Source organism: Vigna umbellata, chromosome 1 (genome assembly GCF_029865625.1).
Source record: "Vigna umbellata cultivar VRB3 chromosome 1, Vumbellata_1.0, whole genome shotgun sequence".
NCBI lineage: Eukaryota > Viridiplantae > Streptophyta > Magnoliopsida > Fabales > Fabaceae > Vigna > Vigna umbellata.
Window position 1 is genome coordinate 108,009,678 of NC_142165.1, and position 17,881 is coordinate 108,027,558.

The 17,881-nt window shown below is 31.2% G+C and overlaps 1 protein-coding gene, 1 non-coding gene and 1 pseudogene across 2 annotated transcripts; 1 reads left to right on the forward strand and 2 right to left on the reverse strand.

Moving 5' to 3' along the window:
- Positions 1-6,169: 6,169 nt before the first annotated feature.
- LOC124824832 (ADP-ribosylation factor GTPase-activating protein AGD7 pseudogene) lies at positions 6,170-6,565 on the reverse strand (annotated as a pseudogene).
- Positions 6,566-8,186: 1,621 nt separating this feature from the next.
- On the forward strand, positions 8,187-8,908 carry LOC124824991 (Low-density receptor-like protein). Its single transcript, XM_047297528.2, has 2 exons — positions 8,187-8,420; positions 8,498-8,908. The coding sequence occupies exons 1-2, from the start codon at positions 8,273-8,275 to the stop codon at positions 8,623-8,625; spliced, it is 276 nt and encodes a 91-aa protein (XP_047153484.1). The 5' UTR covers positions 8,187-8,272; the 3' UTR covers positions 8,626-8,908.
- Positions 8,909-14,481: 5,573 nt separating this feature from the next.
- LOC124825422 (U2 spliceosomal RNA) lies at positions 14,482-14,677 on the reverse strand. Its single transcript, XR_015784004.1, has one exon. It is a non-coding gene; the product is annotated as a U2 spliceosomal RNA (small nuclear RNA).
- Positions 14,678-17,881: the final 3,204 nt, after the last annotated feature.

The following is a 17,881-nucleotide window of genomic DNA, read 5'->3' on the forward strand; positions in this document are numbered from 1 at the left end:
AAAATATGTTTTTTGACATCAAAAAATTTTAATTTTTAGTTAATGTTAGATTGACATCTTTTTTTTGAATGCCAAGTTATTATGTTGACTAATATAAATTACATATTCATCAGTGATATTTAATTAATGTGATAAAATGTTAGTCAAGGTTTTTTTATTATATTATTAAAATAATAAATTACATATTCATTATTATTATTCTGAATATTATTTTTTACTTGGCATAAGTCAGAGTTATTTTTAGATTATCAATTATCACAATTTTTTCAACCAAAACTGTTTCTAGTCAATGTTAACATAGTTTCTTTTTATTGAAATTTACAGTTTTTTTTAACGTCCCTTTGAATTATGTTTCTATCATTGTTTTTATTACTTAAAAGCTTAAATGCTTATTTCGCCTCAGGTTAGTTAATAGAGGTGAATTTCTACCTGATTTTAAAAATGAAAACATAAGGTCCTTATGTTATGAAAAATATATAAATAAGATCCACAAAGAAATAACAAGTTCAACAAATCATCAAAGAAAAAAGTCAACAAGAGAGAAAAGGTTGGACAGCAGAAGAGGAAAGAAAAAAAGTACGCCCACATCAGCATGGACTTAACGTTGTTGCTGTCAACTTACGAACATGACCTTATTCATACATTTTGGGTGTTGCTCCCTCCACCACCACACCTTGCTCCCTCCACCACCACACCATGCTTCCTTCACCTCCTCGAGTTCTTTTGATTTCAATTTTATCCTTGGGTTAAAATCATTTTACTTTTACCATCTAGAATTTTTTAATTAATTTAAAAATCTTATTTTCTACTCATTTATTTTTTTGGGCAGCTACACTCCCACTCATCTCTCATGGATTCCACTATCTTCCGTTTCTCCTCCATTTCGGTTTCTCTTTTTCTCATATCTTCTTTCTTTCATGAACCCTACCCCTTCTCCTTCTCATATTACTGTCTTCTTTTTTTACTTTAATTATATTATACTTAATTACTTCTTTCTCTTTTTTTTCCAAGAAAACTCCAAACAAGGAAAAGGGAACAAATCCCATAAACATGCTTAAAAAGCGTGCTATTATAGCCAATGGAGGGAGAGAATGTTAATTTACGAATCTTTCATCTTCGGGACAAGAATAGAGGAAAATGGTCATTTACCGATGATTTAAATAGTGTCCATGTTGTACGGACCAGAATTCAAAATGATGATTTTAGGTTTAACTTTTTCCATTCGCTGCGGTTAACATCTCTTCCTCCTTTCTTCCATTACTATTGTTTGTACATTCAAACCAATCTTCTCCATTTTAACTAATCACTCTCTTTCCATTAATGTCTCATTGTACCTAATAGTTTACACTCTCCATATATGTACATACATATTTCCTCTTTCTTTAGGTAAAAAACTTCTTGCTCAAATGAAAAAAAGAAATAAAGGAAGTGAAACAGAAATGGGAAAGAGAGAAATAGATATGGGTTAGATGCAGCTAGAGTTTTTAAATTAATTAAAAAAATTTAAATGGTAAAAGTAAAAAAGTTTTAACTTAAGGATAAAATTGAAATTAAAAAATTTTGAGGAGGTGGAAGAAGCATGTGTGGTGGTGGAGGGAGCAACACCGCTACATTTTTCATAACATAAAGACCCAATGTCATTTTTAAAATCGGTTAATAAGCAAAAATTCACCTCACGAAGTAAGCATTTAAGCCTATTTTTTATAATGTTATTAGAAAAATCATTATTTAAATTATTAATTAATTTTTTTAGTGATGTTAATTATGAGAATTTTTTAATCAACATTCATGAGAAAATAATCTTAATAAATAATGGTGAAAAAAATAAGCCTAACCATGTCGGCTAAAATAATTGTGAACAATTGTGAAAAATTGTATTCTAATACTAAACTACAAAATGAAAAAACCCAATAAAAAATATTTCAAATTATTCACGTATTTTTGGTTTTAAATCAATTATTTCTTTCAATTACTTTCAAAGGTTAATAAATTTTATATAAGAAATCAATTATCGAGTGCTGTAAAATTGTCTTAAGAACAGTTTCACTTGTATTACATTTTTTAAATTTGTGATCATTGATTATAAATAGTAGAAAAATATCTGCATGTATGTATTGTTGTTACAGCGGTCAAAACGAGCCACCCGTCCTGACCCAACCCGGCCCATTACGGGTTAGTCACTTAGTGAGCCAACTCAACCCGACTCATTTATTAGCGAGTCAGAAAAATTCGAACCCGGCTCGACCCACCACAGGTTGGTGGATAAACGAGTTGGCTCACTGGCTCACTTAATTACATTTTTTTTAAAATAAAAAGAAATTACAAATTTTCTATAATACAAATCTAAACAAATTTCACTTTTAAATTTGACTCTCAACATGGGTGTTTAATTAATTTTGAAAATAAGAAACTTAAATAATTTTTTCAAGCAAAAACAAAATAATAAATATTTTTTTATAAAATTAAAATTAAATTTTAATAAAATAAAATTAGGTAAGTGGGTTGGTGGGCCAACCCGGCCCACCACGGGTTCAATCCGCATGAGCTGGGCTTAAACGAGCCGGGTTGAAATTTGACCCGCATAAAAAAAATACAATTTTTTCTAACCCAACCCGGGTCAAACCCATGGTGGGCCGGGTTAGCTCGCGGGTTGTGACCCATTTTGACAGCTCTAATTGTTGTCCACTTTTATATTGTGATTATAAAAAAAATAAAAAATAATTATTATAATAATTATTAAAATAAAATGTTATTAAATTTATAAAAAATATATTCTTAAAAATTAATTATAAAAATATAGTTGAAAAATTTAAAGATAATATAATTAATAAAATGATTTATATTAATAATCATAAAATCCTTGATGAAATATGTACAAAAAAAAAATAGTTAATAAGCAATTATCAAGAGCAATATCTTTATATATAAGTATAGACTACTTTATTTATAAGCATGAATTACTAACACATTCTGTCTTTTTATTTTTTTAAATAGTATCAAAATTTTAGAAAACTATAAAATAATTTTTATTAAAATATTTAGAAAATTATTATTATTTGAATTAAAAATAAAATATATATTTCTAAATAGAATTTTATTAACGATCAAATAATTGTAAATCATAAAAAGATAAAATGAAAAATATAAAAATATTATAAAAAATAAGTTATTCTTTAGTAATATATTAAATGACCAATTAATTTAAAGTTATAAAATATAAAATTAAGAATAATTTTTTTATAAACAAATTAGTATAAAAATAATATAAATAGATAAAAAAGTAAAATAAATTTCATGCAATATGCTAAAAAATAAAACTAAATAAATAAATATTTAGAAAATAAATAAATAAAATAAGTTTTATGTGACAACAAAATAAATATAAATAAAAAATTAAAAATATAAAATAATTAAAAAATTAACTTTTTAAAACATTTTTCAACAAAATAAAATAAATTTTGTCAATATCTTTTTTTCTTATGTCAAAATAAATATAAATTAAAAATTAAAAATATCAAAAAATAAGAAACTAATTTTAAATATAATTTTCAACAAAAAAAAACAATAATAAAATAAATTTATTAATATATTCTTTTCTTATATTATAATGAACAATAAATTTGACATACTCGTATTTTGAAAACAATAACTTTTATAATCATATTAACCAATAATTATTTTTTTAATGACATTCATCTTCTCGATTACTCTTATTTTTCTGAAATATAAATTAATATTTTATTAGAAAAATAATTGTGAAATATGAGTAATTTACGAAGTGTTGTCAAAATATTTTTTTTCAATTGAAACGGTTTGGTATATATATATATATATATATATATATATATATATATATATATATATATATATATATATATATATCTATATATATATATATATATATATATATATATATATCTATATATATATATATATATCATAGTGTAAAATTCAATTAATGATCTGCACTTTTGGTTAAAACAAAAATAATTAAAAAAAAATGAAAATCTTCTCAATCATAAATATTTCTAAAAAAACTAATTACATAATTTTTCTTTTTTATTATATCAGTAAATGCGTAGAAATAATGTCACCTGTATTTATTTAAAAATAATATTATTCCTTAATTTAATATGATATTATTAATATTTGGTACCTATATTTATTTAAAAATAATATTATTCTTTAATTTAATATGATATTATTAATATTTGGTTTTCATGAAGGCGATAAAATAGTATAGTAAATGAAAAATAAAATCTTATTATAGTTATTGTTGATTATTTTGAGGAGTATAGTAAAGAACTTTCAAAATTATTTAAATTTTACACATTTAGTTTTATAAGAAATCCAAGGTATATAAAATGTTTTTCTTCGTAGATGATTCATTGATATGAGAGTTGGTTTCTATAATATTTATTTTTAATATTTTTTCTAAATAAATACTGGCAATTTTGCTGTTTTTAAATTGTTTTGGTTGTGGAATTCTTTCACACAATTATATGTTTTATTGACGTGAAAAAGAAAAAACACAGTTGAAAAAAAAATCTTATCATATATAATCATCTAAAATAAAATATTATATACTAATAATATTGTCGTCTTTATCCAAATTGTTATGTATATCTAAATAAGGTTATATTAGATATCATTATAAATTTTCACATTTTAACCATGGTGACACTTCAAAATCAATCAATAATTTATTTCATGCAAAAAAATATTAAAAATATAGTTAAATAAAAGAATATAAAGTATGAGGATTATACTAAACCAATGCTAAAAATTATATTTCAAGGATGTATAGATATATTATACTTATTGTGAAAAAAGTCTTAATAAATACAAATTGGTAAAATATTAAATTAGTTAAATTGTTCTTTATAAATCAAAATAAAATTTATTAACTTATTGGTGCAATGATTTTTTTTTTCATAAATCATAAAAAACATGAAAACTTTAAAGTACTTATGCTTACAAAACTGCAAATATTAACATTATCTTCTTTAGTACTCTAAACAATTGTTCATTGATAAAAAAAAAAATTACGATAAACTAAGAAAACATTACTCTCCAACCAAAATATTGAAAATCCTTCATACAAGATCACTCTAAAGAATAAATATTCTTGCATAATTTTAGCATAAACAAAATTTTTCATTCCTAAAAAGTTGAAAAACTACACCAACTTTCTACAAAATTATTAACAAAAGAGGCCAACCTAGAATAACCCTTAATTGCACTACTAATATTCACTTTAAGGTAATTAGTACATAATACTTATTCATAAAGTCTATTTGTTGAAAACAATGATATTTGACATTTTGATGAGATTTTTTTTTTCTATTTTATGAATCGGTGAAAGGAGAAGTGAATTTTGGAAACAATTCCAAAATTATCGTGATATGTAAAGGTAATATAAACATCCAATCTAAAAATGGAACCAATGTTACTATTGTAAATGTATATCATGTTATGTGCCTGCATTATTTTGGAATTTATTGAATATGAGACAACTTTAAAAAAAAAATACGAAATTCATATAGACAACAAAGTATGTGAACTTATGAGCGAAGAGAATAAAAACATTGCAAGGATAAAAATTCACAAAGAATCACATGTTTCTTTTGTCGCTTCAAACAAAAACTTTGATGAATTTTGAAGTGATACTAACACGCATGAACAGATTGTACAGAGACGAATGAGCGCGCGAAATGAAGGTTCCCTCGTGTTCAAATGAGAGGAAAAACGATGAACGATGAAGACAGATTTGCAGGATGGAGAGGTTTTTCATCACCCGCAAAAGTAGAGAGATATGGAAGGATTGTAGTAAAAAGTCACGTATGCCCTTAACTTATTATTCAATTCCATCTGTGTATATGAGCTATCGATCCCAAGTTAATATTAAAAAGACAGTGAAGAACAATTTTTAAGATGTAGGGTTGTAGACGAAGATGAAGAAGGAGCTGATGGCATGAAGAAGAAAGTGGTTTAGTGGAATGTGCGTCTTGAAAGTGAAGAAGATGATGAACGGCTTCACCACTGAAATTGAACGTATTCGGTTCCATACCTCCAGTATTCGGTTCCAGGCCTGCGAACGATTCACAAAGGAGCTGTATTGGGTTCCCCATTCTCGCAACAGCGCTGTATTCGGTTCCGTGTTGTGCCCTCACATTTGAGGCTGTATTCGGTTCCGGCGTGTTGTTATTCGGTTTCCTTGGACCATTTGTTGCAAGCTTCGCGTGAAAGTGGAGGCGTTGGTGTTGTATTTAGTAACGATGTCTGTCCACTTGGGGATGGAGCACTGAGCGAGGAAGGCGTTGAGCTTATCGTTGCCGCTAGCTTCCATTTTATTGATCTGGACTTCGGACCAGGAGTCCATGGTGACAGATCGGACGAAGGAGATGTGAACGCCCAAGCCACAGTGCTTGCCGGAGCACTCCAAACACATGAAGACGTCGTACGATGCAGAGGCCCACTGCAGGTTCTTCTGGCTGTAGTCAACGCATATCTTGTTCGCCGCCTGTGATTGAAGGTCCCGAAGCCGTCGCGACGCCGCCGCCATCGAAATTGGATTTGAAGAAGAGAAAACCTAATGCAGAGAGCATTCAGGTTTGTAATACTGTTATATTACATGGTAGTTTGACTAGGAACAAAAGAAGGGGGAGTTTAACAAAAAAAAAAACATCGAACTCACCCTTTTTGTTTTGAAAAAAAAAATATAGCGAAAAATTGATTTATGTTGTAACATAATCCATTGTACTCCGAAATTTCACCGTATTTTGTTATGCATTTATGCTAGCAGCTCCTTTTTTTAATGTTAATAATAATAAATAAATAAAAATTAAAATATAAAAAAATATTTTAAAAATATTACATTTTAAAAAAATCATTTTTCTAATTTATGATTTTTTTACATTTTTTAAATTTACTATAATAATTAATTTTAATTTTTTACTCTTTATAAACATTTCTACAATTAAATATAACATTAACTATTATCATTTTATATTGCTTTAATAATTAGAAACATTTTAATAATCTTTAATTTTTACATATTAAACAAATCTCTTTTATTTATCACATCAATAAAATCTTACACTAATTTTTACAAATTTTATTTCTAAATTCACTCTCAATTACCTCTCAATCCACTCAAACAAACAACAAAAATTCACCCTCAAATCTCCCAAAATTCATTCAATCACTCTCCCCAAATCATCTATCATAAATCCTCACATGTAAAGAAAGCATAAAAAAACACCCCAAATCATCTCTCATAAAAGTAAACAAAGCATAAAAAGACGATGATTTACGATAACATATTTGCTTTCATCATTACTATTCTAAATCATTCAAATAACATAATAATAACTTTTAATTATTTTAAATAAATGATTATAAGAAAATTTCGAACAATTAAAAAAAAACTAAAAATTTTGAAAAATTTTCTTAAATCGTCCTCTGAGTCATATAATCATGAAATAATGAAAGGACAAATAAAAAAACAAAAAAACACATAAAACACATAAAGGATAATTTTTTTAACATTGTTACCTTTATTAAAAGTCACGGGACTCAGTGCTGCATAAATAATATTTAATAAATTTCATTGTTAAATTTATTAGTGATTAGCTTTGAACATAAATTAACTTTCTTTATTTAAATCGTTTTATTATCCAAATCAATTAACTTAAAAAAACAATATAAAAATAATATATAATCTCTAGTTTTCCTATATAATTATAATTATTTAACAACTTTAACTACTGTTTTTTTAATACTCATAAAAGGTCAAAAGCATCTTTTTCCAGTTGACAATATTAAAATGTATTCACATGCAATTAATAGTCTCTCAATGTTTTTCCATTATGGATTAAAGTTTATTAAAAGTATAAAAATATCTCTGAATCTTATGCTAATTTAACAGAGAAATAAGATAAACATTTGCATGCTAATAATCCCACCAACAAAACTATTTATTCAAAGCAAGTTATAAGGTTAACTAATAGTAAAAATAAAATAAATAATAAGTTTAACTTCTCATATTAATATCTCTACTAATAAAATATTAACAACTAACAAAATGAAAATTGATAACAAGAGAGATCAAGAAAAAAAAATACTAACTACTAACATTAAAAAAAAGTAAATTTGAGAACAAGATAGTGACTCGATAATAAACAGAAACCAGAAAAGGAGACACAGACGGAGGGTTTTGTTCTGTTGTTCTTGTGGTTGATCGTGTGCTTGAAAAGATAAGAGAAGAAAAATGGGTTCACCAACATCAAGGATTGTTTTCCGTACTGTGACGGTGGCGCTTTTGCTTCTTCTTGTCTTCTACATTGGTCGCCCTCTGTACTGGAAAATCTCCGCCACCGTCCACGATATCCGCAACAACAAGCAAACCGTCAGACAAGGTTTTTTTCTTCTTTTTCGATTCCGATTTCCAATTTCTGTTCCCATTTTTCAATTACCCTTTTCCTTGCTTCTTCAGGTATTTCCCAAATCGTCATGGAGGCTCAGAAATCGGTGGGGTGGTATCACGACGAGTCCGACTCAGGGGTCCGAGCCAACAGCCGAAAGCTGCTTCTTCACAATCCCCCTTCTTCACTTTTTGTGTAGTCAGATACTTGTACATGTCGCCATACGTGTCACTCCACAATTTCTTTTTCCACAATTCTCTGATTTGCTTATGTGGTTCTTCTTTTATGGGGACAATAATGAGCTAGACTAATTGAATCCAATCGAATCTTATTAAATTAGATAATGACCATCTTATTCTACGTTTTGGAGGTTTTTCTATTTTTCTGTTGTATTTGTTTGATTTAGTTTAAGGGTTGATTCTGTGTGGTTGGAAAATAATTTGGATTTGGTAATGAATCGATCCAAAAGTAATTCTGTTTTATGTTTTCTATGCATATTGAGTGCTCATCAAATTGGCATCAGTTATTCACTAACATTGATTGTTTTGCTTCATGTGTGTTATGCACTTAATATATGTCTAGATTATTTATTGAACCTTGGCTCAAAGTTTGAATATTCAGCGGAACTGAAATTGAACTGTTGTGGTTCATAAGAGTTAGTTTAGTTCTTGAATGACTAACACCAGATTATACTAGGAATAACATGGAAATTATTAAACTGAGGCTTCTTAGGTTGGGAGTGGAAAGGATGATTTGGTTCAACGGATTAGGAGTTAGATAGGAATAGGCAATGTGCCCATATCACAGAAACAGAACAGTTGTTCCCTTCAGCTTATGCCTAAGCATATACATACATATATACATACATATATATACATACATATATACATACATATATATATATACATACATATATATATATATATATATATATATATATATATATACATACATATATATACATACATATATATACATACATATATATATATACATATATATATACATACATATATATATATATATATACATATATACATACATATATACATACATATATATATACATACATATATATATATATATATACATACATATATATATATATATATATATCTTAGGATACTCGTATTTTAAAATGTTTTCAACAAGTTTTTGGTGTCGGCTGCACCATTCAGATCACCCAATTTCATACTATGTATAGATTTCTTTCCTTAAGTAGGGAGAGGTACGTCCCGGGAACAGGAAGTTAAAGAGGCTTCTTTGTTCCTTAAGATTTTATTGGCAGGGTTTATGTGAATACTGCGGCCTCGGGATTTTAACAGAATTCTAAGTTTCTGTCGTATATTATCACTGCATTACTGGCTTTTTGTATTCTTCGCGGTAAAGGAATATGCATAGCTATCTTGAACTCTGACTTGGGTTTGGATCTGCTGACTGCATTCCGAAACCAATCAAAATTTGATCTTGTTTGGCCTCTGCTATACATTTTTGCATGGTGGGTAGGTCATGGGCCTTTCTTTAGGAGTTGGAATTGTCGCCGCAAGCCAATTTTCTGCTTGTGGTGAAGCTGTGTGAGGGAAAGGAAAGAACAATTGCATTCCTCTTCTTTTCTGGTCATTTTATTAAAAACATTGCTTTTTCCTTTTGCATGAAACACATGAATATATGCAGACAATGATAATAATCGAGTGCAAATTGCTGATGTTGCTGGCTTGCTGCAATTTTATCATGTTACTTTGTAGTATGTATTATTAAATACTATTAAATAACCTTATTCTCTCCAAGAAACTTGTTACACTCTTGTTCGGTGGGGGTTAATGGAAGATGGATCATAGAAATACATCTAGTAAAAATGGTGTGAAAGCATATGTTACCAATGTTAATGAAGTACGTTTATGCTGGGGGCATTTTTGGTACTACTGACATGCTATGAAGTTCGGACGAATTTACGCCCTTACCTGGTGGTGTCTTACGTTAGAATGTACAACAGCAGAACAGACACAGAAGGCACATAAGAGAAACGCAAAGACGGTCACAGTGGTCTTACACAGAAGGGGGAAGGCGCAAACGAGGGAGTGAAAAGTTTTTGAAAAATCACAAGGTAAATTTTTTCTTCAATTTTAATAATTTTTAATTCAAAAGTTTCCAAAACATATGTAGTATATTTTAATCATTTTTTAAGAGCAATGTTCAAGAAGCATAATCCGGCATAATACTTACCAGTTCAAGGTACGAACATATCAATTTAAAAATATTGTTTAAGTATGTAAAGAAATGGTACTGGGCTTTATTGGTGAGCTGATCACTAAAGTGATTAAAGTAAAAATGAAAAAAGGATGGGTTGGTTTTGGCAAACAGGAGAGAAAATAATATGAAGTGAGATTACTAAATGTTTATCGTGTTCCAGAAAATAAATTTCAGAAGTGATAGGAGAAGTGATAAGGTGTAGGAAGAAAATGATAGGGTGCAGGAAGTAATGGCTTGAAATTAATTTTCTAAGTTGATAAGGAACCGAGAAACCTTTAAAGTATAGAGCAGTGATTTTGGGTAAACTTCTCAATTTCCTCTTCATTTTTTTCTCCTAACCATACATGCATACTATGTTTTAGGGTTTTGAAGTTTTAGTCATTGAGGTTGTTGATGGTTAAGATGAATCCTTGAAGATTTAAGAGTTTATTCAGGTTACTGTAATATCTTTTCTTCAAAATTCATAGTATATTATAGAGTAAGAAACCTAAAGATATTTAGATGATTATATTATTTTTCACATAAATAATAACTAAATTGACATGATTAATATAACTTTAGAAATTGTATTTAGGTTGTGTAATAAATTTTGCCTTGTTTTGACATTTGAAAATTTGAGATCTTTAATACATGTTGAAAAAGGATGTGAAAGTTGTATGAGCATAAATGATATGACTATGTGATCATATTGTATCTTTTAATAAATATATTGATATTTAAAGGTGTGATTTTGAAGATGAGATGAGATCATTGATATGAATGTGAGGGGATATTTATATTTTGTATAAGTATACATAACATATGGATTATATATGTGTGTGTTGTGATGGAGGTTCCTACCATCATAGTGTGAGTATTACATTTTAAAATGTTGAAAGAGAATCCTCACATCTAATTAAGGGAAAGAATTGCGAGGAACTTTCAATGGACGTGGAAAGAACTACATTTTAACACAACTTCGTACATACACGCTGAGATCAATTGATTCAATCGAGAAAAAGAAATCATCTATACTAAATATAACTTTTACTTATAGTGTTTAATAAAATTAAAAATGTTTTAGATAAATTATGAAATTTGTTTTAAAAAAAAAGTTCTTTAAATAAATAAAAATTAAATATCAAAGAAAATAAATAAAATAAGTTTTTTTATATGATTTAGTGAATAAAATATTTATGCAGTTGAATACTTGAAATTTGAGAAAAACAAAAACATGAACAGGACGTCATGTATTATTGAGAAGCAAAACTTCATATTCATTTTCCTAGCATGACTTCATTCAGATTTAAACATGACTACTATGTCAGGATTTGACAAACAGGAAAATGGAAAAAAGAATAAAGGAAAGAAAAAAAGAAGTAAAAAGAGGTTTTTATTGATTTTCAAAAGTAAGAGCAAGATACTATAATAGAGCATACCAAAAGTTGCTTGACATTAAAAAGTTTCAGTTTCATTTAAAACTAGTTATCTTGTCTATATTTACCCAACTCATTTTATCAATTAAACACTATTTATATAAATATAAACAACTTCTAAAGCATAATACTTAATATTTTAAATTATGTATGTGAACAACAATGGATTCATCTTCATGCTTCTTTTAACTTACTAAAAACATCTTTCTTTATGATAAAAGATGTATTGTATTTAATAAAACATAAAAATTAATTTTATTGAATTAAATTTTAAGATGCATATTTGATTAATTATATTTTTTTAATATTTTTATAAAATCCTTGATATCATGTTTCAGAATAATTAACATTTGTACCTGTATATTAATGCATTTAGGACATTAAACAATTTTAAACTACATATTAATAAATATTTAATATTGGGTACATACTTTAAATTTCTCATATTAATAATACGTGCCTGATTAACCTACTGGTCATTAATTTATTTATAGTTTTAGTTCCCTGTCACTAATATTATTAAAAATATAGATGAAAAGTAATTAATACTAGTTAAAATGACATTTATTTGTAGGTTTTAATTTTATTCTTACACATTGCTTAATTTTTTCAAACAGGAAGAGAATATCATATTTTAAAAGAAAGAATGAAAGAAATCCAATCACCACAATTCTTTTACTTTGTTAGTTGTAAATTTTCTTAGTACTTATCCCTGCATCTCCCAAAACTCTTCCTACACCTTCAAAATGAAAAAAAAAAAAAGAACGCTGAGAACTCGCAATCGAAGAAGAATGAGACGTGAGGGTGCAATGTGGAGGGTGCTGTTAGAATTTTTTAATAAAAAAAAATGAGAGAAGAATCTGAGACACATAAAAAGTGATCAAAGATTCCTAAGCTGTTAAGAAGACAAATCTACTATTATTTATAAAATTAGAAGTGCATAAGGAAACACTCTTCTTATAACTACATTAAAATATGTCGTGTTAGCACTTTATCTGTTTTAAACTATATAAGATTTATATGAATGGAAGAAGTAAGTTTTGTATTTATTATCACTAATAACAATATAGTTGAGAGCGTGTAATTTGAACAAAGGAACGAAGGTAGGTATGCATGAGAATTAAACTAATTACATTTTATTTTAAATTAATTTTAGATATAACATTAAAATTATAATTTTATTAATTAAAAACGTTTACAAATTTTGAAATTTTCTTAAAACAAACATCATTTTTCATTTTTCATTTTCTTCTCTCGTGCATAATTTTTCACTCTTAAATCCACTTATAAAAACAAACAAAACATAAGTTTCTTTCTCTCCAAAATATTATCTCTTAAAACATTAATAGTACGATGATAAAAGAAATTATTTTCCATGTTAAAAATGTAAGTTTATTGGTAAATTGTTTGTTTAATACAATGACTATTAAGATATTTTGTTATTAATACAATAAAAAGAAAATACAGTATTAATATAATAACTTTAGTTACCTTAGTTTTATTTGAAGTTTATTAATTAGTAGATTTAGTATATATTTAGTCTTTAATAGTTGTCATATATATATTTATTTAAAAAAAAATCAAATTTAAGAATTAAAAAAATATATTTTCAAAATTAATTAAATATTAATATTAACTTTTACTTTAATAATCAAACATAAATTATTAAATACTAAAATACATATTTAATCCCAACTATTAACACATTAAATAAAAATAATCAAATTAGTTTTTATCAAGTTATAATATTTTATCATTATCTTAACAATTATATTAATAATATTAATAATTATTTTACTTAAAAAGAATTATTTATGATATAATCTTTACATATAGATAAAGAAGTTTTCTTTTGGTGTTTACATTTATTTTTCAATTTTATAAAAAGTAATTATTTTATTGAATTTTCCCTTTAAGTGACTGTTATTTTAAATTTAACTTTTTTCTATTTTATCATTTTTTAAACTTAATTATATTTTAATTAAAAGATTGAGTACAAATAAATAAAAACTATTTATAATAAAATCATAAAAAAGATTTATATTTAATTTTATAAAAATAATAATAATAATGATGATTTTATTATCTTTTATTATCACAAAAAAATGAACTCAGGTCACTTAATGTAACACATGCATTTTTACTAGTAATTATAAATTTAATCATCCTCTAATGTCTAGTTATTATTCTTTTAATTCAACTATTTTAAGTTTAATAATTTTATTTATGTGATCAAACATTATTTTTCACAAACATTTTCACATTTCACATTCATAATCTTTGGGCCTATTATAGTTTAAATATGAAAAAGTCAATCCAAATTTGTAGAGGATGCAAGACCTACAAATGATAGACTTAAACCAATAGTAAACTAAATTAAAAACTAATTGGCAGGGTGTGCCAAGCTCAAGCGATAGTGCAAGACTTGAGCTACACTTGAAATTTTCAGTAGCAAGCCACTGTATCAAAATCTCCCCTTCAAAAAATTAATTTAATATCGTGTGGGCCATTGACCCACATATCAGATATTAAACTGATAAGAACAGATACTACACTTGATCTTAGCCAAAAGGCCGAGAAAGGTATGAGAATTAAAGAGAAGGAAAATTCTTTTTATAATAAGCTTTAGAGGGACTCTTCTATGATCAGGCGGTATGGGATTTATTGATGCAGTTCAACACTATGCTCCAGATACCTCTGTTTAATGTGACACATGCATTTTTATTAGTAATTATAAATTTAATCATGTAAATATGCAAGTTAAAAAAAAAACATTGTATTCTCTTAATTCAACTATGTTAAGTGTTTCGGATGTGTAGGGCTGTGCGGTTCCAAGTCTTCCAAGTCCTCCCGTAGCCTTGTCTCCGAGGCGGATCTTCTCCTGGCGCTTTGGCTCTCCTCTTGATCCGGAGGGGTGGAGACCTGCAAAAGATTCTCCGATGCCAAAGTCAGTTTCAGAGCAGTGGCTATTTTCAGTAGTAGCAATAAATGTGCATTCAATGTAACCTATCTACCACTCACCGTGGACCTGTATTTATAGTTTTCGCTATGGGCTTGGGATTAGTGAAAAGTTAATCACGGCCCAAAACAGCCCAATAGCTTCTAATTTCTATTTACCTTTAAGCCAGGCTACTTTTCCTTAAGTCATGTGGATTAGTGTTTTGGCGGGCGTGGGCGTCCGCCCATGTGAAGTGGGCGTCTGTCTCGCGCGCGCGGAGATCCGCCCATGTGGGATCCGCCCATGGGATCCGCCCATATGGGCTCTTCCGTACGGCGTCCGGTTTTGCTGGTCGTGTCCGCCCATGTGATATGGGCGTCCACCTCGTCCGCATGGAGATCCGCCCAATTAGCTTGGGCGTCCGCTCATATGGATCCTTCCGTACGGCGTCCGGCCCCTGCGGATACACAAGCCCCCCAAGTCCTAGTGCCCGTAGTGAACGTAGGACTTTGGGTTACCTAACAAACAAGATTCGCCTAACAAACAAGATTTGATGCAGTGGCCGTCGTGCCGGGCTGCTCTGTGATGGTAGAATTCCTTGTGAGTTCTTCAAAGTTTTTCTTATAAAGAGGTTCGGCCCGGTTGGTAGGCCTTTCTCCCTGCTACAAAAGGGTTAGGAGAGTTTATACCGGGTCTAGGTTCAATCTTTGGCTGGCTCTTCAATCGCATGAGCCTCCGGCGTGCCTTCTACGATTGCGTATAGGTATTGTCGTAAGTCGCCGTGGACTCCGGAGTGGACTCCGGTATATCTTTAGGTAGGCGGTCATTGGACAACCGGACGGTCCTTCCGTACGGCGCCCGGCTTCCCGGGTCCCTTCGTACGGCGTCCGGCCCCTGCGGATACACAAGCCCCCCAAGTCCTAGTGCACGTAGTGGACGTAGGATTTTGAGTACGGCGTGTGTTGGGCCAGGAATCCGCATTTGGGCTATATCCAGTGGGCTTTCAAATTTGGACTTTAGGCGGGAAAACACGTGGCGCGCTCCTATTGACGGAAGGCGAAGCGTCGCCGAATCTGGAGCGTTGGTCGTGCCAGATCTAGACGGCTGGAGCGTGTCCAACGGTTATGAAATTTTTTCTATAAATAGCAGATTAGACGAGGTCATTTTCGCTTATCTCCCTTGTTGAAGATTTTAAATTCTTTTTTCCCTCAGGTAATAAATGGCCTCCGTTTCTCTTGTGTCTGGTTCCGGGTCGTCGGGCGGAATCCGGGAGGGGTCGGCGGGCGGCGACGGCAGCGATTCTCCCAGCTCGGTTTCCTCTCATTTTGTGGACGAGGCGGTTGGGTCTTCTGGGGCGGACCTCGAGGCACCGGTTTCACCGGACGACCGGATCTTCCATGGCGTCCCTCTATTCCTGCTCAAGGGCGGTATACGCGTGATCGGGTCCCCCCATGAGCCGGACGGTGTAGGGACGGTGGTGTCCGAGTTGGCTCCTGTCGTTCCTAGTCGGTATTCTTCGTGTTACGCTTTCCGCAAGGATTTGGAATGGAGGATCCGCCATACGCACATTGTCCGGGATGTAGAAGACTCGAGATTAATTCGAGCTGGTGTGACTTTGTTGAACGAAAGGGTTTTTCATGATGGACGGTCTTCTCCCTTTGACTTCTTTTTCATGTATGTCACCTTCTTCACCCATCTATTCATCCGGGTGCCTTTCACAAAGTTCCAAATGGCCATCCTTCGAGAAGTCAACGTGGCTCCTACACAACTGCATCCCAACTCTTGGGCGGCTGTACAGGCGTTCTTGGCTATGTGCCTAGCAGTGGGCGTCACTCCCACCATCCCGGTCTTCTTTTACTATTTCGAGGTTCGCCCTTCTCCTTCTGGCGGTTGGGTGTCCTTCATATCAGTCCGGGATAGGACCCTCTTCCGCCCTTTCTCCGATTCTTTCAAAAATTTCAAGACTCATTACTTCAAAATAATTGTGGATAAAGCCGGCCTCCACGAATTTTCCGATATTGAAGGGAGGCCGTTGTTCCCATTTTATTGGACGAGAGATCCTCGACGAATAAAGGCGACTTCTTTGGGGGCCTTGACAGCGCCCGACTTGGAGGCCGTGCGTACCATTAACGACCTCCCCCGCCGGATTTCCGCCCGCTGTTTGGTCGAATGCCTTAGTCTCGAGGATTGTGGACCAAAGGCGTTCGGTATGGTCTTGTTATATTGGGTGTGTTTATTTTTCGTATACTGACGTTAATTTTCTGAATTGCTTTGTTTCTTGCAGAACTTATGACGACTCAGGGTTCCCGCAAATCCAATTTCATAGCTGCCCGGAAGAAGTCCGGGGCTAGCTCGTCGACCGCCCGGCCGACGACCGTCCCAAACGTACCCCGTCCTCCTCCTTCCGGGCGAGTTTTTCTGGGCGGACGCCACGCAACTGCGCGTCCCACCCCGAACGTAGAAGCCCCCCCCCCGTCAATAAGACTGGGGGTCCAAGTGTCCAGGTACCGCCTCCCGACTGTCAACCGGAGGTGGCGGCCATCCAGGCGACTCCAGTATCTGAGGCGGCCACTGTTTCTGCCGATCCCTCAGCTCGCAAGAGAAAGGGGAACGCTGCGGAGGGACGCAAAGACAAGGAGGGGTCTTCGTCTCGGTCGGCTTCAAAAAAGGCTCGAAAGAGCAAAGACAAGGACCGTGGGAAGGCCCCTGCCGTCCCTCTTCCGGGTGGTATCTTCAGCCCGGAATTTAGCATGAGTGACCGGTCGAAGTTCCACATGAGCTCCTCCCAAAGGGAGCTCATAGAGCCTCTCTCCGAGTTGGAATTGACCAACGCCATGCTGGAGATGTCTACT

Bases quoted from the DNA above. Each gene is read 5' to 3' on its own strand.
- LOC124824991 (XM_047297528.2), top strand. From the start codon at position 8,273: ATGGGTTCACCAACATCAAGGATTGTTTTCCGTACTGTGACGGTGGCG. The intron at 8,421-8,497 runs GTTTTTTTCTTC...TTGCTTCTTCAG, and splicing joins CAAGCAAACCGTCAGACAAG to GTATTTCCCAAATCGTCATG.